This window comes from Bison bison, unplaced genomic scaffold (assembly GCF_000754665.1).
Source record: "Bison bison bison isolate TAMUID 2011002044 unplaced genomic scaffold, Bison_UMD1.0 scf7180017864123, whole genome shotgun sequence".
NCBI classification, from domain to species: Eukaryota; Metazoa; Chordata; class Mammalia; order Artiodactyla; family Bovidae; genus Bison; species Bison bison.
In genome coordinates this window covers 152,381-168,171 of record NW_011494695.1, presented here as the reverse complement: position 1 = coordinate 168,171, position 15,791 = coordinate 152,381, and the positions used below count along the sequence as shown (strand labels likewise).

General features: G+C 48.7%; 1 protein-coding gene across 1 annotated transcript in view; it reads right to left on the bottom strand.

Annotated features, from left to right (window-relative positions):
- Positions 1-1,453: 1,453 nt before the first annotated feature.
- The window catches only part of SCARA5 (scavenger receptor class A, member 5), a 133,962-nt gene continuing 119,624 nt past the window's right edge, over positions 1,454-15,791 (bottom strand). Inside the window, exons 9-10 of the mRNA XM_010839607.1 lie at positions 14,490-14,684; positions 1,454-3,564 (exon numbers count right to left, since the gene is read on the bottom strand). Coding sequence (XP_010837909.1) covers positions 3,428-3,564; positions 14,490-14,684 — 332 coding nt within the window. The 3' untranslated portion in view covers positions 1,454-3,427. The remainder of the gene's footprint in view (positions 3,565-14,489; positions 14,685-15,791) is intronic.

The window sequence follows — 15,791 nt, the reverse complement described above, 5'->3', positions numbered from 1 at the left end:
TGTATATATTTCATTATATATCACAAGATAATAATAATACAAATAAAGTGCGCAATAAAGGTCATGCACTAGAATCCTCCTGAAACCTCCTCCCCCCAACCACCCAGTCTGTGGAAAAATTGATCCCTTCCACAAAACTGATCCCTGGTGCTGAAAAGATTGGAGACCACTACCCTAGGGGACTAAGAGTCCTCCTGGAAAGCTCCTTAGCCTGTTCTCACTGGAGGGTGAGCTGGTGAAGAGGATTCAGTGGCAAAGCTCCCCTCAGTCAGAACTCAACTCAGCTCCCAGAATCGAAAGGTGGAGGAGCAGAGAAAAGGAGGGATGGGAAAGGTGTTCCGTGGAGGGCTGAAGGGAGAGCTGTTCCAAGAAGAGAAAGACAGGTGCTTCACACAGCTGACATCTCATAGAAATGTCAGAATAACCGTCAGGAAACAATGAGGCTGAAGAAGCCCCCAGGTGACTGTGGTGGAGAGTGCCGTAACTTCTTTTGTGACTCAAACCCACCACAGCTGTCGGCTTGACTACAACCCATGCAGGCACCATGGGTTCTCGGGTATTTGAGACCAGGGAAACCTGGGGCCTTGTAGACATTCGAGGGGAGAAGTTCCCTTCTCCACGTAGCCTGAACATAGAGTGGGAGCCACAGTTCTTTGGGGGTGGGTATCACCTGGCTTTTTAGAGGAGGAAACCATGCCTCTGGTGTGTTTCCAGAAAGTCTACTTTTTTATCTCCTTTGGCAAATTATTAGGGCCCACAGCCAGCCTGGGGCCATGAGGTTCTCCCGGAGGTGCAGCTATGAGCATGTGACTGGGACTACCCAATGACCCAGGTCACCCCACACACTGCCCGGGTCCTGGGCCTGGGGGCTCCTGCTTCTCACTGGGGGGTTCAGACCTTGGGTGGTCTTCTTCTGTGTTAATGGAACTCTGGATGAAAGCACATCCCCAAGTAAGAATTCAGTTGTGTTTGACTCTCTGTGACCCCACTCGGCTCCTCTGTCCATGGAATTCTCCAGGCAAGAATACTGGAGTGGGTTGCCAGTTCCTACTCCAGGGGATCTTCCTGTCCCAGGGATCGAACTTGGATCTCCTGCATTACAGGGAGGTTCTTTACTGTCTGTGCCAACAGCTCTGGAGAAGTGAGAAATTGACAGGTGGACTTTCCTTTAGGAATACAAAAGCAATTCTCTTATAAGCTGGGTCTTGATTATCATTCTTTTGCTTGAGACCCTTTCCTTAGGTTACCTAATAGGTAACTTAAGACTTCATATGCCATCAAGTTCTTGGTCTAGACTATGTTTATCGTCCTCTGGAAGTATTAAGGCAGCTTCTCATAAGCTGTCCATTCTACCAATTCCTGCTGAAAAATGATCAGACCTACCCAATTTTTGCCCGCCTCCTTCCCATGCTCACTGGGTTTTCATGAGAAAAAATGTGAGGGAAACTTGTTAGCATCATATTTTCAGCTTTATTGAAATTCTTACAAAAGGTCTAATGTATTTTAGGCCTGGCCTAATTTCCCTTAGTCCCTGAAATACAGGATCATGGCTATTTCCACGTCCCTTTAAGTAGGAATGTAAACTAGTAGACTTTGCTTTTAAAGTTCAAACACATATCACCATGGTTTTTCATTGATGTAAAGCAAGACTTATGTTTTCCCGAATGAAAAGACCAGGTAAGAAAGTTACATGGGTCTTCATTGGGATAACTGGATTCTTTGTCAGAACAAACTTAGGGATTTATTTCACTTAATGTGACATTCTTCCACCTTGAGTATTTTCTTTTTTTAAAATGCAAACTTTGCGATGTACTGAGCTATGTAGTAAAGAGTGCCGTGTTCATATATGCATACATGTATTGGCTCTGGGAAAAGATGCATGAGTACATGCATGTTATGTAAACATAGCAGATAATAAGCATATTATAAGCAAAGAACAACCAATAGCATGTACTGGTTTAGTTGTCAGCCAGGAGCTTTGCTGGTCTCATCCCCAGAGGGTCCCAGCCCTCGCTTTCCCCAGGCAGGCGATGCCCACCATGTAGGACAGGTGACTGCGATCTGAGGCGTGTCTGAGTTTGTGACTCCCCCAAGGTCTCTGGGCCTATGCTCACTTGCTACCATGAAGCTCCCCAGGCCTAGAACACAGAAATGCCCAGCATGACCTGCTTCTCATGTCAAAAGCAGACTCTGATCTCCCCATCACTAGGAAAGGGGTGCAGACTGAGGGCTCCCAGAGGCCCACAGCCTCTTCTTCCCCTAGATGTAGTAGGGAATCCGCATTTCCTTCCAGTCTTATAGGCTCCATCAGGACATGTGCTTTCTTGACCACAGGATGACACCCAAAGAGGCCTGGAAGGTTCTGTATCATCGCCTCCAGATAGCTCTGAGACACAGGCAACGTGGCTTTAATCCTGATTGCCAGATGACTGAGGGTTGGCCTTGGTTTAGCCCAGATAGCTCCCATGTCACCCTCTAAATCCATCCTCCTATGTGGATGGCTGCCTTGGGAGCCAGTCACATCCAACCTTGAACTTATACCCTATGGGATTTGGAGTATGTAATCTTTTAGTCAACTTGTGCTGCACCCCAGCTTCTTGCTTGAGTCTAAGCAAAGACATAATGAGAGTTCAGGTCGAAACAATGGTCTCATTCTCCATCTGACTGATAGGCTAGGTGAATGGGTCAGTCGAGTGCTACCTGGAGGTCAAGTGGTACCCAAGCCAGCATGACTTGCAGGAGTGCTGCAAAGTGATACATGAATTGAGCACCCAAGATATTATGTAGCACACATGGCAGTCACTCAGTAAATGTTCCTTTCACTTGCCTTCTTGGAATCCAGACTGGTTCCTGCAGAAGGCTGGCGTCTCCCTCTCACTCCTAGAGCCGCCCCTCCTCTATGTCACTTTCCCAAACTAACAAACGCTGTGCAGAGGCAGAGGAAAGAGGGGAAGGCGAATCACTCAGTATCGTCTCTTGCTGGTCAAAACTCTTGGCCTGAGGTTTGGGAATGATCTGCAGAGTAATCAACCTGGGATGCCTCCTACCCATCTTCACTGCTGCATTGGTCGCCAGGATCCATCTGTAACTCACAGACCACAGAGAACATGGACAGGTAGCCTTGAGGGCATGGTGTTTAGAAGACTCTGGAAAAAGGCGATCCAGTCGACCAGGGCTCCATGCAGGAACCGTGGTGGAAGGGAGAGACAGGCAGTGGATCCCAGAGTTGTGCTTTGGAATAGATGTCCAAGAGGAGGAGGGTGACAGGTCACCGTGGTCCTGGGATGGGAATTACAGAGGTCTGGGGGTGCTGGGCTGGGCGTGGAGGGCAGAGGCGTGGCCAGGGGATCCCCGAGCATTGCCCCCACCCCAGGAATGCAGGAAGGAGGCTCAGCAGCTGGGCCCGGACCTCGGGCTGTGCCCACTGTTAGTGTCTCTTGCACGTCACGCCAGCATCCTCAGCGTGCCCGCAGTTTGTCACCCCCCACTTGGAGAAGCTGCAGCGGAAGATGCTCTCCTCGGTGCCCTTGCAGGCGACATCGTCCATCCAAATTCTCCCTGTGCCTGTGGAGACAAGTGGACACGATGTCTTAGCAAAGATGCAGGAGTGCAGGACAGACGGGAGCACGCTGTCTGTCCCGAGCTCTGCTGTCAATTCTCTGAGTGGTTCCCCCTGCCTTCTCCACTCCACCAAGACCAACACGTCTTCTCTAGGCTCAGTTTCTTGAAAGCAGAATAAAAATAATGGACAGTGAGGATGGGTTTCCCTGGTGGCTCAGTGATAAAGAACCCACCTGCCAATGCAGGAGATGTACGAGTCATGGGTTCAATCCCTGGGTCAGGAAGATTCCCTAGAGGAGGAAATAGCAACCCACCCCAGTAGTCTTGCCTGAAGAATCCCATGGATAGAGGAGTCTGGTCGGCTACAATCCATGGGGTCACAAAGAGTCAGACACAAATTATCGACTAAACAATAACCATGCTGGTATTCACTGAGCAGCTCCTATGTGTCGGGCTTCTTAAACATATGATCTTCGTCCATTCTCACCGTGGTGCTGTGAGATGGGCATGAATAACCCTTTTTCTAGATGGAAAAACTAAGGTTCAGAAAGCAATTGGTGCAAGGTTGCTCAGCCTGTAAGTGGCAGAGTCTGAACTCAAGCCCAAGTCTTGCTGCCTCTCAGGCCCACACTTTATACAAGATGCTTAATAGCTTTTGAGATTTTGGCCATGCCACATAACCTGTGGGCTCTTAGTTCCCTGACCAGGGATCAAACCTGTGCCCCCTGCAGTGGAAGCACAGAGTCTTAGCCACTAGACCACAAGGGAAGTCCCCTCTGTTGAGATGTACCTTGCAGCCTTTGCTGCTGAATATTCAGACAAGACATAATCAGAGGGACAATGTCAGAAAGATCTAACTCAGACAGATCCAGCACCCCATAACCAAATATCTCAGTGTCAACATCACCTCCAGTATTTTGAAATTTAAAGCTGATAGTCTCACACAATGAGTGTCAAACAGTGGTCCTTGGAATGACAGCAGATCTCAGAAATTAACAATATCACCAGACATATATGTTATGACAGGCGGAAGCATCCGTAAGCATAAGCTAGGTTACAGTTCAGTAACAAACTAGGCCAGTTCCCAAAATACAAGGTCCCTAAGACAATCCAGCTGAGTTTTGCCCACCTGTTCACCCTGCCCTGTTCACTCAGCTCTTAGGAGGACCAACCTGATGGTCTGAAGGTGCCCATACAGGGAGCCTTTAGTTGGTTTTCCCAGGATTATACCCGAGTCTCAAGACACACAGACCTGGCACTGAGGTCTTCAATGAACGTCAAGGGAATAGGTCAGCTGGGTGAGGCTTCAAGGGAGTGGAGAGGGCTTGTCTGGGGTCAGAGAGGTCAGCGGGGAGGGGAGAAGTCACCTGGAGCCCCCACTGATGAACTGGCAGGGCCATCAACCATGTTCTGGTGGGTTCTCTGGGCTGATGGCCAAGCCACATCTTTAATGGTGGAGGCTCACTCGGGAGCCCTCTGGAATGCTGCCTGAGCTTCAGGGCTCCCAACGCCCATGGAGTCATTAGGTTAGAGCTTCGCTACTCAAAGTGTGATCCTAGATCAGTAGCATCAGAGTTTGTTAAAAATACACAGCCTCATGCCCTGCCCAGGACCTACTGAACCAGAATCTACATTTGAACCAAGTGGTCCTGCATTGAAGTTTGAGAAGCACTGCTACTGCTGCTGCTAAGTCACTTCGGTCGTGTCCGACTCTGTGCCACCCCATAGACGGCAGCCCACCAGGCTCCCCTGTCCCTGGGATTCTCCAGGCAACAACACTGGAGTGGGTTGCCATTTCCTTCTCCAATGCATGAAAGTGAAAAGTGAAAGGGAAGTCACTCAGTCGTGTCCGACCCTTAGCGACCCCATGGACTGCAGCCTACCAGGCTCCTCCGTCCATGGGATTTTCCAGGAAGAGTACTGGAGTGGCGTGCCATCACTTTCTCTGGTACAGCAGAAATAGGGCTTTACAACAAGTAGGACAAATCTCAAGTCTCAGCCCATCCAGGAGGACCATTTCAGTTGTAAAAGTGGGAGGGGATTCCCAGGACGTGAGACTTTTGGTGCTGAAGCTAAGTAAACTGAGAACCTACTGGGTAAACTTACTTGTTACGTTCAAGAGCTGGTACCAAAAATCATGGGGTTGAAGGTCAGAAACTGCGTTCCAATATTACCATGTCAATCTGGGCAAGTTAAACGAGGTAATTGTTGTTTAGTCGCTATGTAGTATCCAACTCTTTGCAACCTCATGGACTGTAGCCCACCAGGCTCCTCTATTCATGGGATTGCCCAGGCAAGAATACTGGAGTAGGTTGCCATTTCCTTCTCCAGGGGATCTTCCTGACCGAGGGATTGAACCCGAGTCTCTTGCCTTCACAGGCAGATTCTTCACTGCTGAACCACAAAGGAAGCCCAAACGAAGTAATAGTTCCTATATTTTAAAGGGCTTTGAAATGCACCAAAACCCTACATGAAAGGCAGTTCAGGGATCCTAGCATCTGATCCTAGCACCATGCCTCCTTGTCCCGTCACTCGGCAGCTAGACAACCTCTCCTTTTAGAGGAATTGTCGAGTATTGTTGTTGTTTAGTTGTTAAATCATGTCCGACTCTTTGAGTATTAAAATCCTTAAAACCTGTCACTCACCCTTGGACTGCACAGGAAAGAGCATCCAGGGAACAACTAAACCATTTTGCTGCCCAGTAAGAAGCTCCAATATTTTGGCCACCGATACAAAGAGCCAACTCTTTGGAAAAGACTCTGATGCAGGGGAAGATTGACAACAGGAGGAGAAGCGGGCGGCTGAGGATGAGATGGTTAGATAGCATCACTGACTCCATGGACATGAGTTTGAGCAAGCTCCAGGAGATGGTGAAGGACAGGGAAGCCTGGCATGCTGCAGTCCATGGGGTGACAAAGAGTCGGGCATGACTGAGCGACTGAACAACAACAAATTGATTGCAAGGACTTAGTGGTTTGGACATATTTTTGTTATGCTGAGATATTCGGTATCTGCTCAACGGATTGCCGAGCAGTGAACTAGGGGACAGAGCTGGGAGGAGAGATCTCTTTCTGCTGTCCTTGTTAATGTTATTTGTTCATCACAGCCTCTTCCCTGGCCGGATACAGTGTGCCTCTTACACAATAAGCCCTTTGAGGCTGAGCAAAAATTCTCAGATTAAATGTCTCCTGGAAAACACATCAGTTTACAAATTACCCAGGAAAAGGTTGCAGACCCAAGAGCTCCGTGGGATTAGTCACACCCAAAACAAATAAAGCAGCAAATGAAGGAGACTGACAAATACAAAACAGGCCCAAGGTTACCAGTCCTAATGCGTACACAGGATCACAAAACTCCAAACTCTAGTTGGGGTTTGGCTAGGGAGTTCTAGCTAATGTTCAGTCATGGAAGAGCTAATAAAATGAGGACTGCTGCTGCTGCTGCTAAGTCACTTCAGGCGTGTCCGACTCTGTTCGACCCCATAGACGGCAACCCACCAGGCTCCTCTGTCCCTGGGATTCTCCAGGCAAGAACACTGGAGTGGGTTGCCATTTCTTTCTCCAATGCATGAAAGTGAAAAGTTAAAGTGAAGTCACTCAGTTGTGTCTGACTCTTCGCGACCCCATGGACTGCAGCCCACCAGGCTCCTCCGTCCATGAGATTTTCCCGGCAAGAGTACTGGGGTGGGGTGCCATTGCCTTCTCCGAAAATGAGGACAGGGTTGTTAAATCAGCAATGCTCATATCTGCAGTTATTGGGACATCACTAAAGGGGCCAATGAACTCGCAGATCATCTCTGCTCCCCGCGTGTCAGAGAGGCTAGAACTCTCATGAATCCAGGTACCAATCATTGTGTCAGTTGACATCCATGAGAGCTAACACCTGACACTCATTGTGTGGCCTGAGCACCAGGAGGTCAGTATCACCCAGGAGCTCATCAGCAATGGCAGAGTCTTGCGCCCAATGGAACCTGAACCTGGGTTTGATTCCTGCATCGGGAAGATCCCCTGGAGGAGGGCACGCAACCCACTCTAGTATTCTTGCCTGGAGAATCCCATGGACAGAAGAGCCTGGTGGGCTACAGTCACAAAGAGTCGGACGCAATTGAAGCGACTAACACACTGTATCTTAACAGCATCTCCACCAGTCAGCATGCCTTCGAGTCTGAGAGCCCTTCTCTAGATTAGGTCTGCTCCTCCATGCGGGTTCTCTCTGTGAACTCCATAACAAGCCCCATTAGGAAGCAGGAAGGGGGTTCTCTGTTCCCCGACTTTAGAGTCAGAAAACTGAAGCTATACGATGAGGTTTTATCTTATGGAGGCAAAACTGGGACCAGAGGCCAGGTCTTCTGACACTTGGAGCCTTAGGGGCTGTTGGAATGTGAGGGGATGGTTGGGATGAGTAAGCAGAGATTTTATTTTATTCTCATCATTCATTCATTCAAGAAATATTTAAGCATCTACTCCACGCTCAGTGCTATTCTGGGTGTTTGGGCTACATGAGTGAACAGAAAATGATTTTTTTAAAAACCCACTGCTGCTAAGAATATAAATTGGTGGAGAATAGAATGGAGGTTTCTCAAAAAAAGAAAAACAGAATTACCATATGATTTAGCAATCCCATTTCCAGGTACATATCCACAAGAAACAAAAACTAATTCAAGAAGATACATGCACCCCAACGTTCACAGCAGCACTGTAATTATACAGTTGCCAAGATAGGAGAGCAACCGAAGTGTTCATCAACAGAGGAGTGGATCAAGAAGATGCGGTATATATTAGATATACAATGAGATACTACTCAGCCACAGAAAAGAACAAAACTTTGCTATTTGCAGCAACATGAATGAACTTGGAGGGCGTTACTCTAAGCAAAATAAGTCAGAAAAGTCAAATACTTTATGATATCACGTATAGGAGGAATCTAAGATAACACCACAAACTAACGACTATACCACAAAATGCATGTGTACAGAAAACAAATGAGTGGGTACCAGTGAAGGGGAAGGGGCAACCCACTCCAGTGTTCTTGCCTGAAGAATCCCATGGATGGAGGAGCCTGGTAGGCTGCAGTCCATGGGGTTGCACAGAGTCGGACACCACTGAAGCGACTTCGTAGTAGTAGTGTAGTGAAGGGGAAGGGGCAACACATGGATGGGGAACTGGGAGGTACAAACAACTGGGGGTCAGATAGGCTACAAAGATGTATTGTACAACACGGGGACTATAGCCGATATTCTGTTATAACTGTAAAGGGAAAGTCACCTTTAAAAATAGTACAAAAACAAAACAAGAAAAAACAAAAAATCTCTGCTTCATGGAACTAACATTTGAGCTGCTTCATGTTTATTTAGAGTAATATTAATAGAAGGAATGAGTTACACTGACCCCTAAGGGCTGCCATCAGAGCACCACACAGAGGCAGGCAGGACAGCTATCAAATAGATATTTAAGAGAAAGAAAAACTGAGGCCCCAGAAAGGTTAGCAGACCTGTCTCACAACTATTACGGGAGGAGGAGATAGTGACCTCTGATGTCCAGCCAGTCTAGTCCCTGTTCCTTACAGAAGCACATATACACTGCACTTTATGGATCACTAAGAGGTGGCAAACCAAATTCAGCCCACTTCTTGCTTTTGTAAATAAAGTTTTATTGGAACATCTACCTTGTAGACTGCAGTTACTTTCGTCTGTAGTTACTTTGGTGCTACAACTGCAGAGTTGAATAGTTGTGAGACGGACCATCTAGCCCACAAAGCCTAAAATATTTACTTCTGGCTGGCCCTTTAATATTTGCTGACCCTTGCACTAAGCTACCTCCCAGTATTTAAATTTGATCTTAAGAAAAAAAAGAGCAAAAATGCTAATAATAATATAATTAGAATGGACATTCTCAATCCATCCATCCACCCCCACCTACAAATCCACCTGCATTTGTACCCATCCTCACCTCCTTTGTCTGTCTGCATGTTTCACAGATTTTCTCAGTGGGTCCAGGACCAGTTCCCTGGGTGCTGCCCTGGTCTCACCCCCTCCATCTCTTTCTGGACCCTGATCCAGCCATCACTTCCATCTTCTCCAACTGCACTCCCTCCCTCTCCAACAGCTCTTGGACCAATTTAAAATTTAAAAAAAAAAAATCATCTCCAAGTCTTTCTCACTTGGGTCTTTCCTTGTTTTTTTTCCCAGGGACACTGATCATTTAATTATTGAGCCCTGGCCAGGAAAAGTTTTATGGTGCCAAACCACCAAGAGCATGCCAGGCTCGGCAGTTTCTTGTATGGCTCGGGGAGGATGCAGATTCTGCAGGCACAAAAGTTTCTTCCTTCCTTCTCTCCTCGCACTCTCCTCCGGTTCCTCCTTCCTCCCTCCCACTTTCAGTTCAGTTCAGTTGCTCAGTTGTGTCCGACTCTTTGCGACCCCATGGACTGCAGCACGCCAGGCTTCCCTGTCCACCACCAACTCCCGGAGTTTGCTCAAACTCATGTCCATCGAATCAGTGATGCCATTCAACCATCTCATCCTCTGTCGTCCCCTTCTCCTCCTGCCTTCAATCTTTCCCAGCATCAGGGTCTTTCTAATGAGTCAGTTCTTCCCATCAGGTGGCCAAAGTATTGGAGCCACTTTATGCAGTACCTATCACTCATTGGAAAAGACTCTGACTGGGCAAGCTTGAAGGCAGGAGGAGAAGGGGATGACAGAGGATGAGATGGTTGAATGGCATCATCGGCTCATTGGACATGTATGTGAGCAAACTACAGGAGATAGTGAAGGACAAGGAAGCCTGGAATGCTGTCCTTGGGGTTGCAAAGACTCAGACACGACTTTGCGACTGAACAACAGCAAATAAACTGAAAAGGAATTAACTAGGTGAAGAGGAGGGAAAGGTATTGCAAACCTGAGGAAGAGCAGGCGATAGGACACAGAGATCGAAAACAGCTGTATGAGCTCAGAGCTCACATCTGGGTGCATGTGGCTGAAGGATGCTCCGCTGAGGAGTGAGGCACTTTAGGACAGACCTTGCTGCACTAAGCTGAGAAACCGGACTTGATCCTGAGAGCAGTAAAGACCCACTGAGCGTTGGGCAGGGGAGTGACAAGCAGGAGACCGTTTTAGAAAGAGCCCTGGTAGGCAGGAAGAGGAAGGCCTGGAAGAGGAGATGGGGAGCAGGGCGTCCGGGAAGGAGCTCCTGGAGGGTGCCCCACCTCCTCCCAACAAGCAGCCAATGACTGCACCTGGGCCTGCGCTGGGCTATTGCTTGCCATGCACGATCTCATTTTTCATTTGCCATCCTCCTGCAAAAGTGGGAGGGCTGAAGCCTGGGGAGGTGAGGAAGTCTGCTCCAGGACACCAACCAGTAAGTGGCAGATATGGGATGCTAGCTAGGCTCTGACCTACAGCCTGAGCTCCGAGCCACTGCTCTACCCAGCCTGAGTGCCTAAGGCAAGAACGGTGAGAACAAAGAGGAGGGGACGGAGTCAAGGGCCCAAGAGGTCGACACAGGTAGAATCTGTAGGACCCAGGGACTCAAAAGAGGAGGGACAGGGGAGTGGGTGAGGGGAAGGGGAGGGACAGGTCTGCAGTCCTGCCTGGAAGGACAGAAAGCACATCTGTAAGAGAAACAGAGACTATGGAAGGCGGGGCTGAGGCCGGGAGCCTGGGGGACTCCGTGAGGCTGAGGGTGAGCCGACTGGGATCAGGAGTCTGGGCACCTCTCTGAAGGGAATCTGTGGTCAGAGGGGCATCTGGACCTGAGGCGCAACCCACCCTCTGCCAGGAGAGGTGGGCATCCCCCGCCCCGCCCCGCCCCACAGTTGGCAGGGCAGGCGAGCCCTTTGCATGCTGTTTAGAATCTGTGAACATGTCCGCCTCCCCCTAAACTGAACATGCTGAGGTCAGAGACTATGTTGTCAGAGACAACTCCACATCCCTGCGCTGAGCCTAGTGCCTGCCCATGGAAGGAGCCAGAAGCTGCTCTGGGAAGAAGGAAGTGCAGCTGGGACAGGAGGCCCCATTTCCCTCTGTCGACCTGTGAGTAACACCTGGCCTGCCTACCTGCCCAGGTCTCAAATATCACATGACCTAAGTTACTGGACAATGATGGGGAGGTCGGGCCACAGTTCACCTTTAGGGCTTCCCTGGTGGCTCAGACAGTAAAGAGTCTGCCTGCAGCACGGCAGACCCAGGTTCAAATCCTGGGTCGGGAAGATCCCCTGGAGAAGGAAATGGCAACCCACTCCAGTATTCTTGCCTGGAAAATCCCATGGACAGAGGAGCCTGGCAGGCTACAGTCAATGGGGTTGCAAAGAGTCAGACACAACTGAGCCACTTCATATTCATATTTAATGGTGCAAATCTGGTGCAAATGTAGAATCGAGTCTGGATTTCCACCGCCTGATTTAAAGACTCCAGTGGCATTAATATACAATATTTTTATATATGTGGAATCTAGAAGAATTGTATAGATGATCCTATTGAAAGCAGAAATAGAGATACAAATGTAATGAACAAACGTATGAATACCAAGAAGGAAAGAGGAGTGGGTAGGAGGAATTGGGAGATTATGATTGACATATATAAGGGCTTCCCATGTGGCACCGGTGGTAAAGAACCTGCCTGACAATGCAGGAGATGTAAGACTTGCAGGTTCGATCCCTGGATCAGGAAAATCCCCTGGAGGAGAGCATGGCAATCTGCTCTAGTATTCCTGCCTGGAGAATCTCATGAACAGAGGATTGTCCTGGACTGGTGGGCTACAGTCTGTAGGTCTCAAAAAGTTGGACAAGACTGAAGTGACTTAGCATGAGTGACATATATATGACTATTGATACTATACATAAAATAGATAATTAATGAGAACCTACTGCATAGCATAGGGAACTCTACTCAATGCTCTGTGGTGACCTAAATGGGAAGGAAATCCAAAAAAGAGGGGATATATGTATATGTATTGGAGAAAGCAATGGCACCCCACTCCAGTACTCTTGCCTAGGAAATCCCATGGATGGAGGAGCCTGGTAGGCTACAGTCCATGGAGTCGCAAAGAGTTGAACACGACTGAGCGACTTCACTTTCACTTTTCACTTTCATGCATTGGAGAAGGAAATGGCAACCCACTCCAGTGTTCTTGCCTGGAGAATCCCAGGGACGGGGGAGCCTGGTGGGCTGCCGTCTATGGGACTGCACAGAGCTGGACACGATTGAAGCGACTTAGCAGCAGCAGCAGCAGAAATCGACACAACATTGTAAAGCCACTACACTCTGGTAAAAATTAATTTTAAAAAGGCTTGAGTGACAATTGTAGGGCTTCCCCTCATGCCATAGGATACAAACATCAAGGAAGGATCTCCTGCATTGCAGGCAGATTCCTTACCGTCTGAGCAATAAGGGAAACCAGATATGTTCCAGTGTCTCCTAGTTTTTATTCTATGGGAACTCGAATTTGTATCTTACTTTTGTGTGAAAATTGTATAAATGTTAATTATGTTGAATTGGTTTCACAGTGCTTTTCAGATCTATCATATCCTTCTACTTCTCTGAATATTTGTTCTATTCATTTTTGAGAGGTTGATATTGAAACTCCAACTAAACATCTTATCTACTTTAAAAAATAAAGTAGAACTATATATAACCTGGTTCTGTATTTTCCAAGTCTTCTGTAAAAGTGTTATCAGACTTTCATAATAAAAAAAACATTTCTTTTTTAAATCAATGGAGGATGGAAGAGTTTTAGGCTAACCCTGCCTATGACAGTCAAATGGCCTAGTGCGGCTTTTCTAAAAGAATGTATGACTTTTCCCCCTAAAACGTCTTGCTTCCACATATTAGGGAGAAGTCCTCATCAGAGCCGAAAATGGGAAAGTGAGGACTGACTGATTCCCTACTTCTGTTTCGCCTGCAAACAAAGATGGCAGCTTTCCTTTGCAGAAAACAGGCTGAGACCCAGGGCACAGCTTCAGGTGGGGGGAAGCACTCGCCCCCGGTGGGCTGTCGTCTGTGGAGCTGGACCCTTTGAACTCCCTGCGCACTGGGCCTTTCAGTCCAGAGGCCAGGATGCTGGGGTCAATCGGCTGCTCTCCACCAGCTGTCACAACAGATTTCACAAGAGCGCTTCAGTGAGCGCGATTGTCTTCATGGGCCCAGACTGGGCGGCTTGTAAACAAGAGATGTTTATTTCTCACAGATCCGGGGGATGCGAGTCCAAGGTCAGAGTGCCTGTGTGCTCGGATGCTGAGGTTCTAGGCAGAGCCCCCTTCAGACTAGGAGGCTCCTGTGTGTCCTCACGGAAGCGGGCAGAGCACCCTTAGGTTCCTTTACTAAGGTTCCATAATGAGAGCTCCACTTGTGACCTGGACACCCTCTCAAAGGCCCCACCTCCTAATACCATCACATTGGGGGTCAGAATTTCGACATATGAATATGTTGTTGTTCAGTCACGCAGTCGTGTCTGACTCTTTGCAGCCCCATGGATTAGAGCCCACCAGGCTCCTCTGTCCATGGGATTCTCCAGACAAGAATACTGGAGTGGGCTGCCATTTCCTTCTCCAGGGGATCTTCCTGACCCAGGGATGGAACCTGTGTCTCCTGCATTGCTGGCGGATTCTCCACCACTGAGCCACCAGGGAAGCCCATATGGATTTGGCTGGGGAGGGATGGGGTAGGGGGACACAGACACTCAGTCCACAACAGTGGAGGCCAGCAGGAGACAAAAAGAGAAAGGGGGTCCAATTCGAGGGAAGGAAGGAATGTTCTAACGGTCAGAACTGTCTGGAGACGGATGGCTGGAGGCTGCGGGCCCCCCAGGGTGGGAAGGACCCAGGTGGAGGCCGGGTGGCACTCGGCAGGACTGCCATCGAGGGGACCCCGGATGGGAGGGCAGGCCTAGGACTCGGGTCCCTCGCCCCACGTCCTCCTCTGGTGGGCGCCCTACCTTGTCCGAACTGAGCGGTTCGGTGCACGTCCTCCGCACCGGGGAAACCCAGCATGCGGCACACCACGTCCCCGTCCTTCTTGTCCCAGCCGTCGTCGCACACGGTGCCCCAGCGCCGCTCGTGGTACACCTCCACGCGGCCCTGGTGCGGGCCCGAGCCGTTCACCAGCCGCACCATCACCGCCTCCACGCCACCTGCCAGGAGCAACGCAGGGTCACGGTCACTCCCCCGAGCCTGGACACAGCAGTGCCCCCCAGGAACCCTCCCCGGCTCGTCATCACCACCCGGCGTGGGGAGGACGCTGGGGCTCCAGTGAAGGCCAAGCAGGCAGCCAGCAGAAACCATGGTGTCACCCCTGCCCTTCCCTCCACCTTTTTTAATACTTTTTTTTTTCAGAGTAGTTTTAGGTTCATAACAAAACTGAAAAACAGGAACAGTGCTGGCTTTGGCAGTGCATGCACTAAAACTGGAACGATACAGGGAAGACTAGCAAGGATGACATGTGAATTCATGAAGCATTCTATAATTTTTTTTTTTACAGCTACAATAGAAATCTAATACAAATTTCTGCATGGATTGCATAAATTCTTGCTAATTGCTGATCATTATTTAATCACTTTATTCAAGATCAAGGTGAAATCCAAATTTAGTAATTATAGCACTAAATAAAAATGTGAGAACTGGCTTTTCCCTTTACATTTGGTGATGCTAGATATCCTATGAAATGAAAAAAGGAAAAACTTAAAAAAGAAAGAGGGTAGAGACACCCCCCACCTCCAACATGGATAGCTTCCTCCCCAACTCTCCAGAATGGTACATTTTTTATAATCTATGAACACACAGAGACATGTCGTAACCACCCAGAGTGAAGAGTTTACACCAGGGTTCACTCTTGGTATTGTCCATTCTATGGTCTGGACAAATGTATAATATGTATTCACCAACATCAGTTCAGTTCAGTCGCTCAGTCGTGTCCGACTCTGCAACCCCATGAAATGCAGCACACCAGGCCTCCCTGTCTATCACCAACTCCTGGAGTTCACCCAGACTCACGTCCATCGAGTCAGTGATGCCATCCAGCCATCTCATCCTCTGTCATCCCCTTCTCCTCCTGCCCCCAATCCCTCGCAGCATCAGAGTCTTTTCCAATGAGTCAACTCTTCACATGAGGTGGCCAAAGTACTGGAGTTTCAGCTTTAGCATCACTCCTTCCAAAGAAATCCCAGGGCTGATCTCCTTCAGAATGGACTGGTTGGATCTCCTTGCAGTCCAAGGGACTCTCAAGAGTCTTCTCCAACACC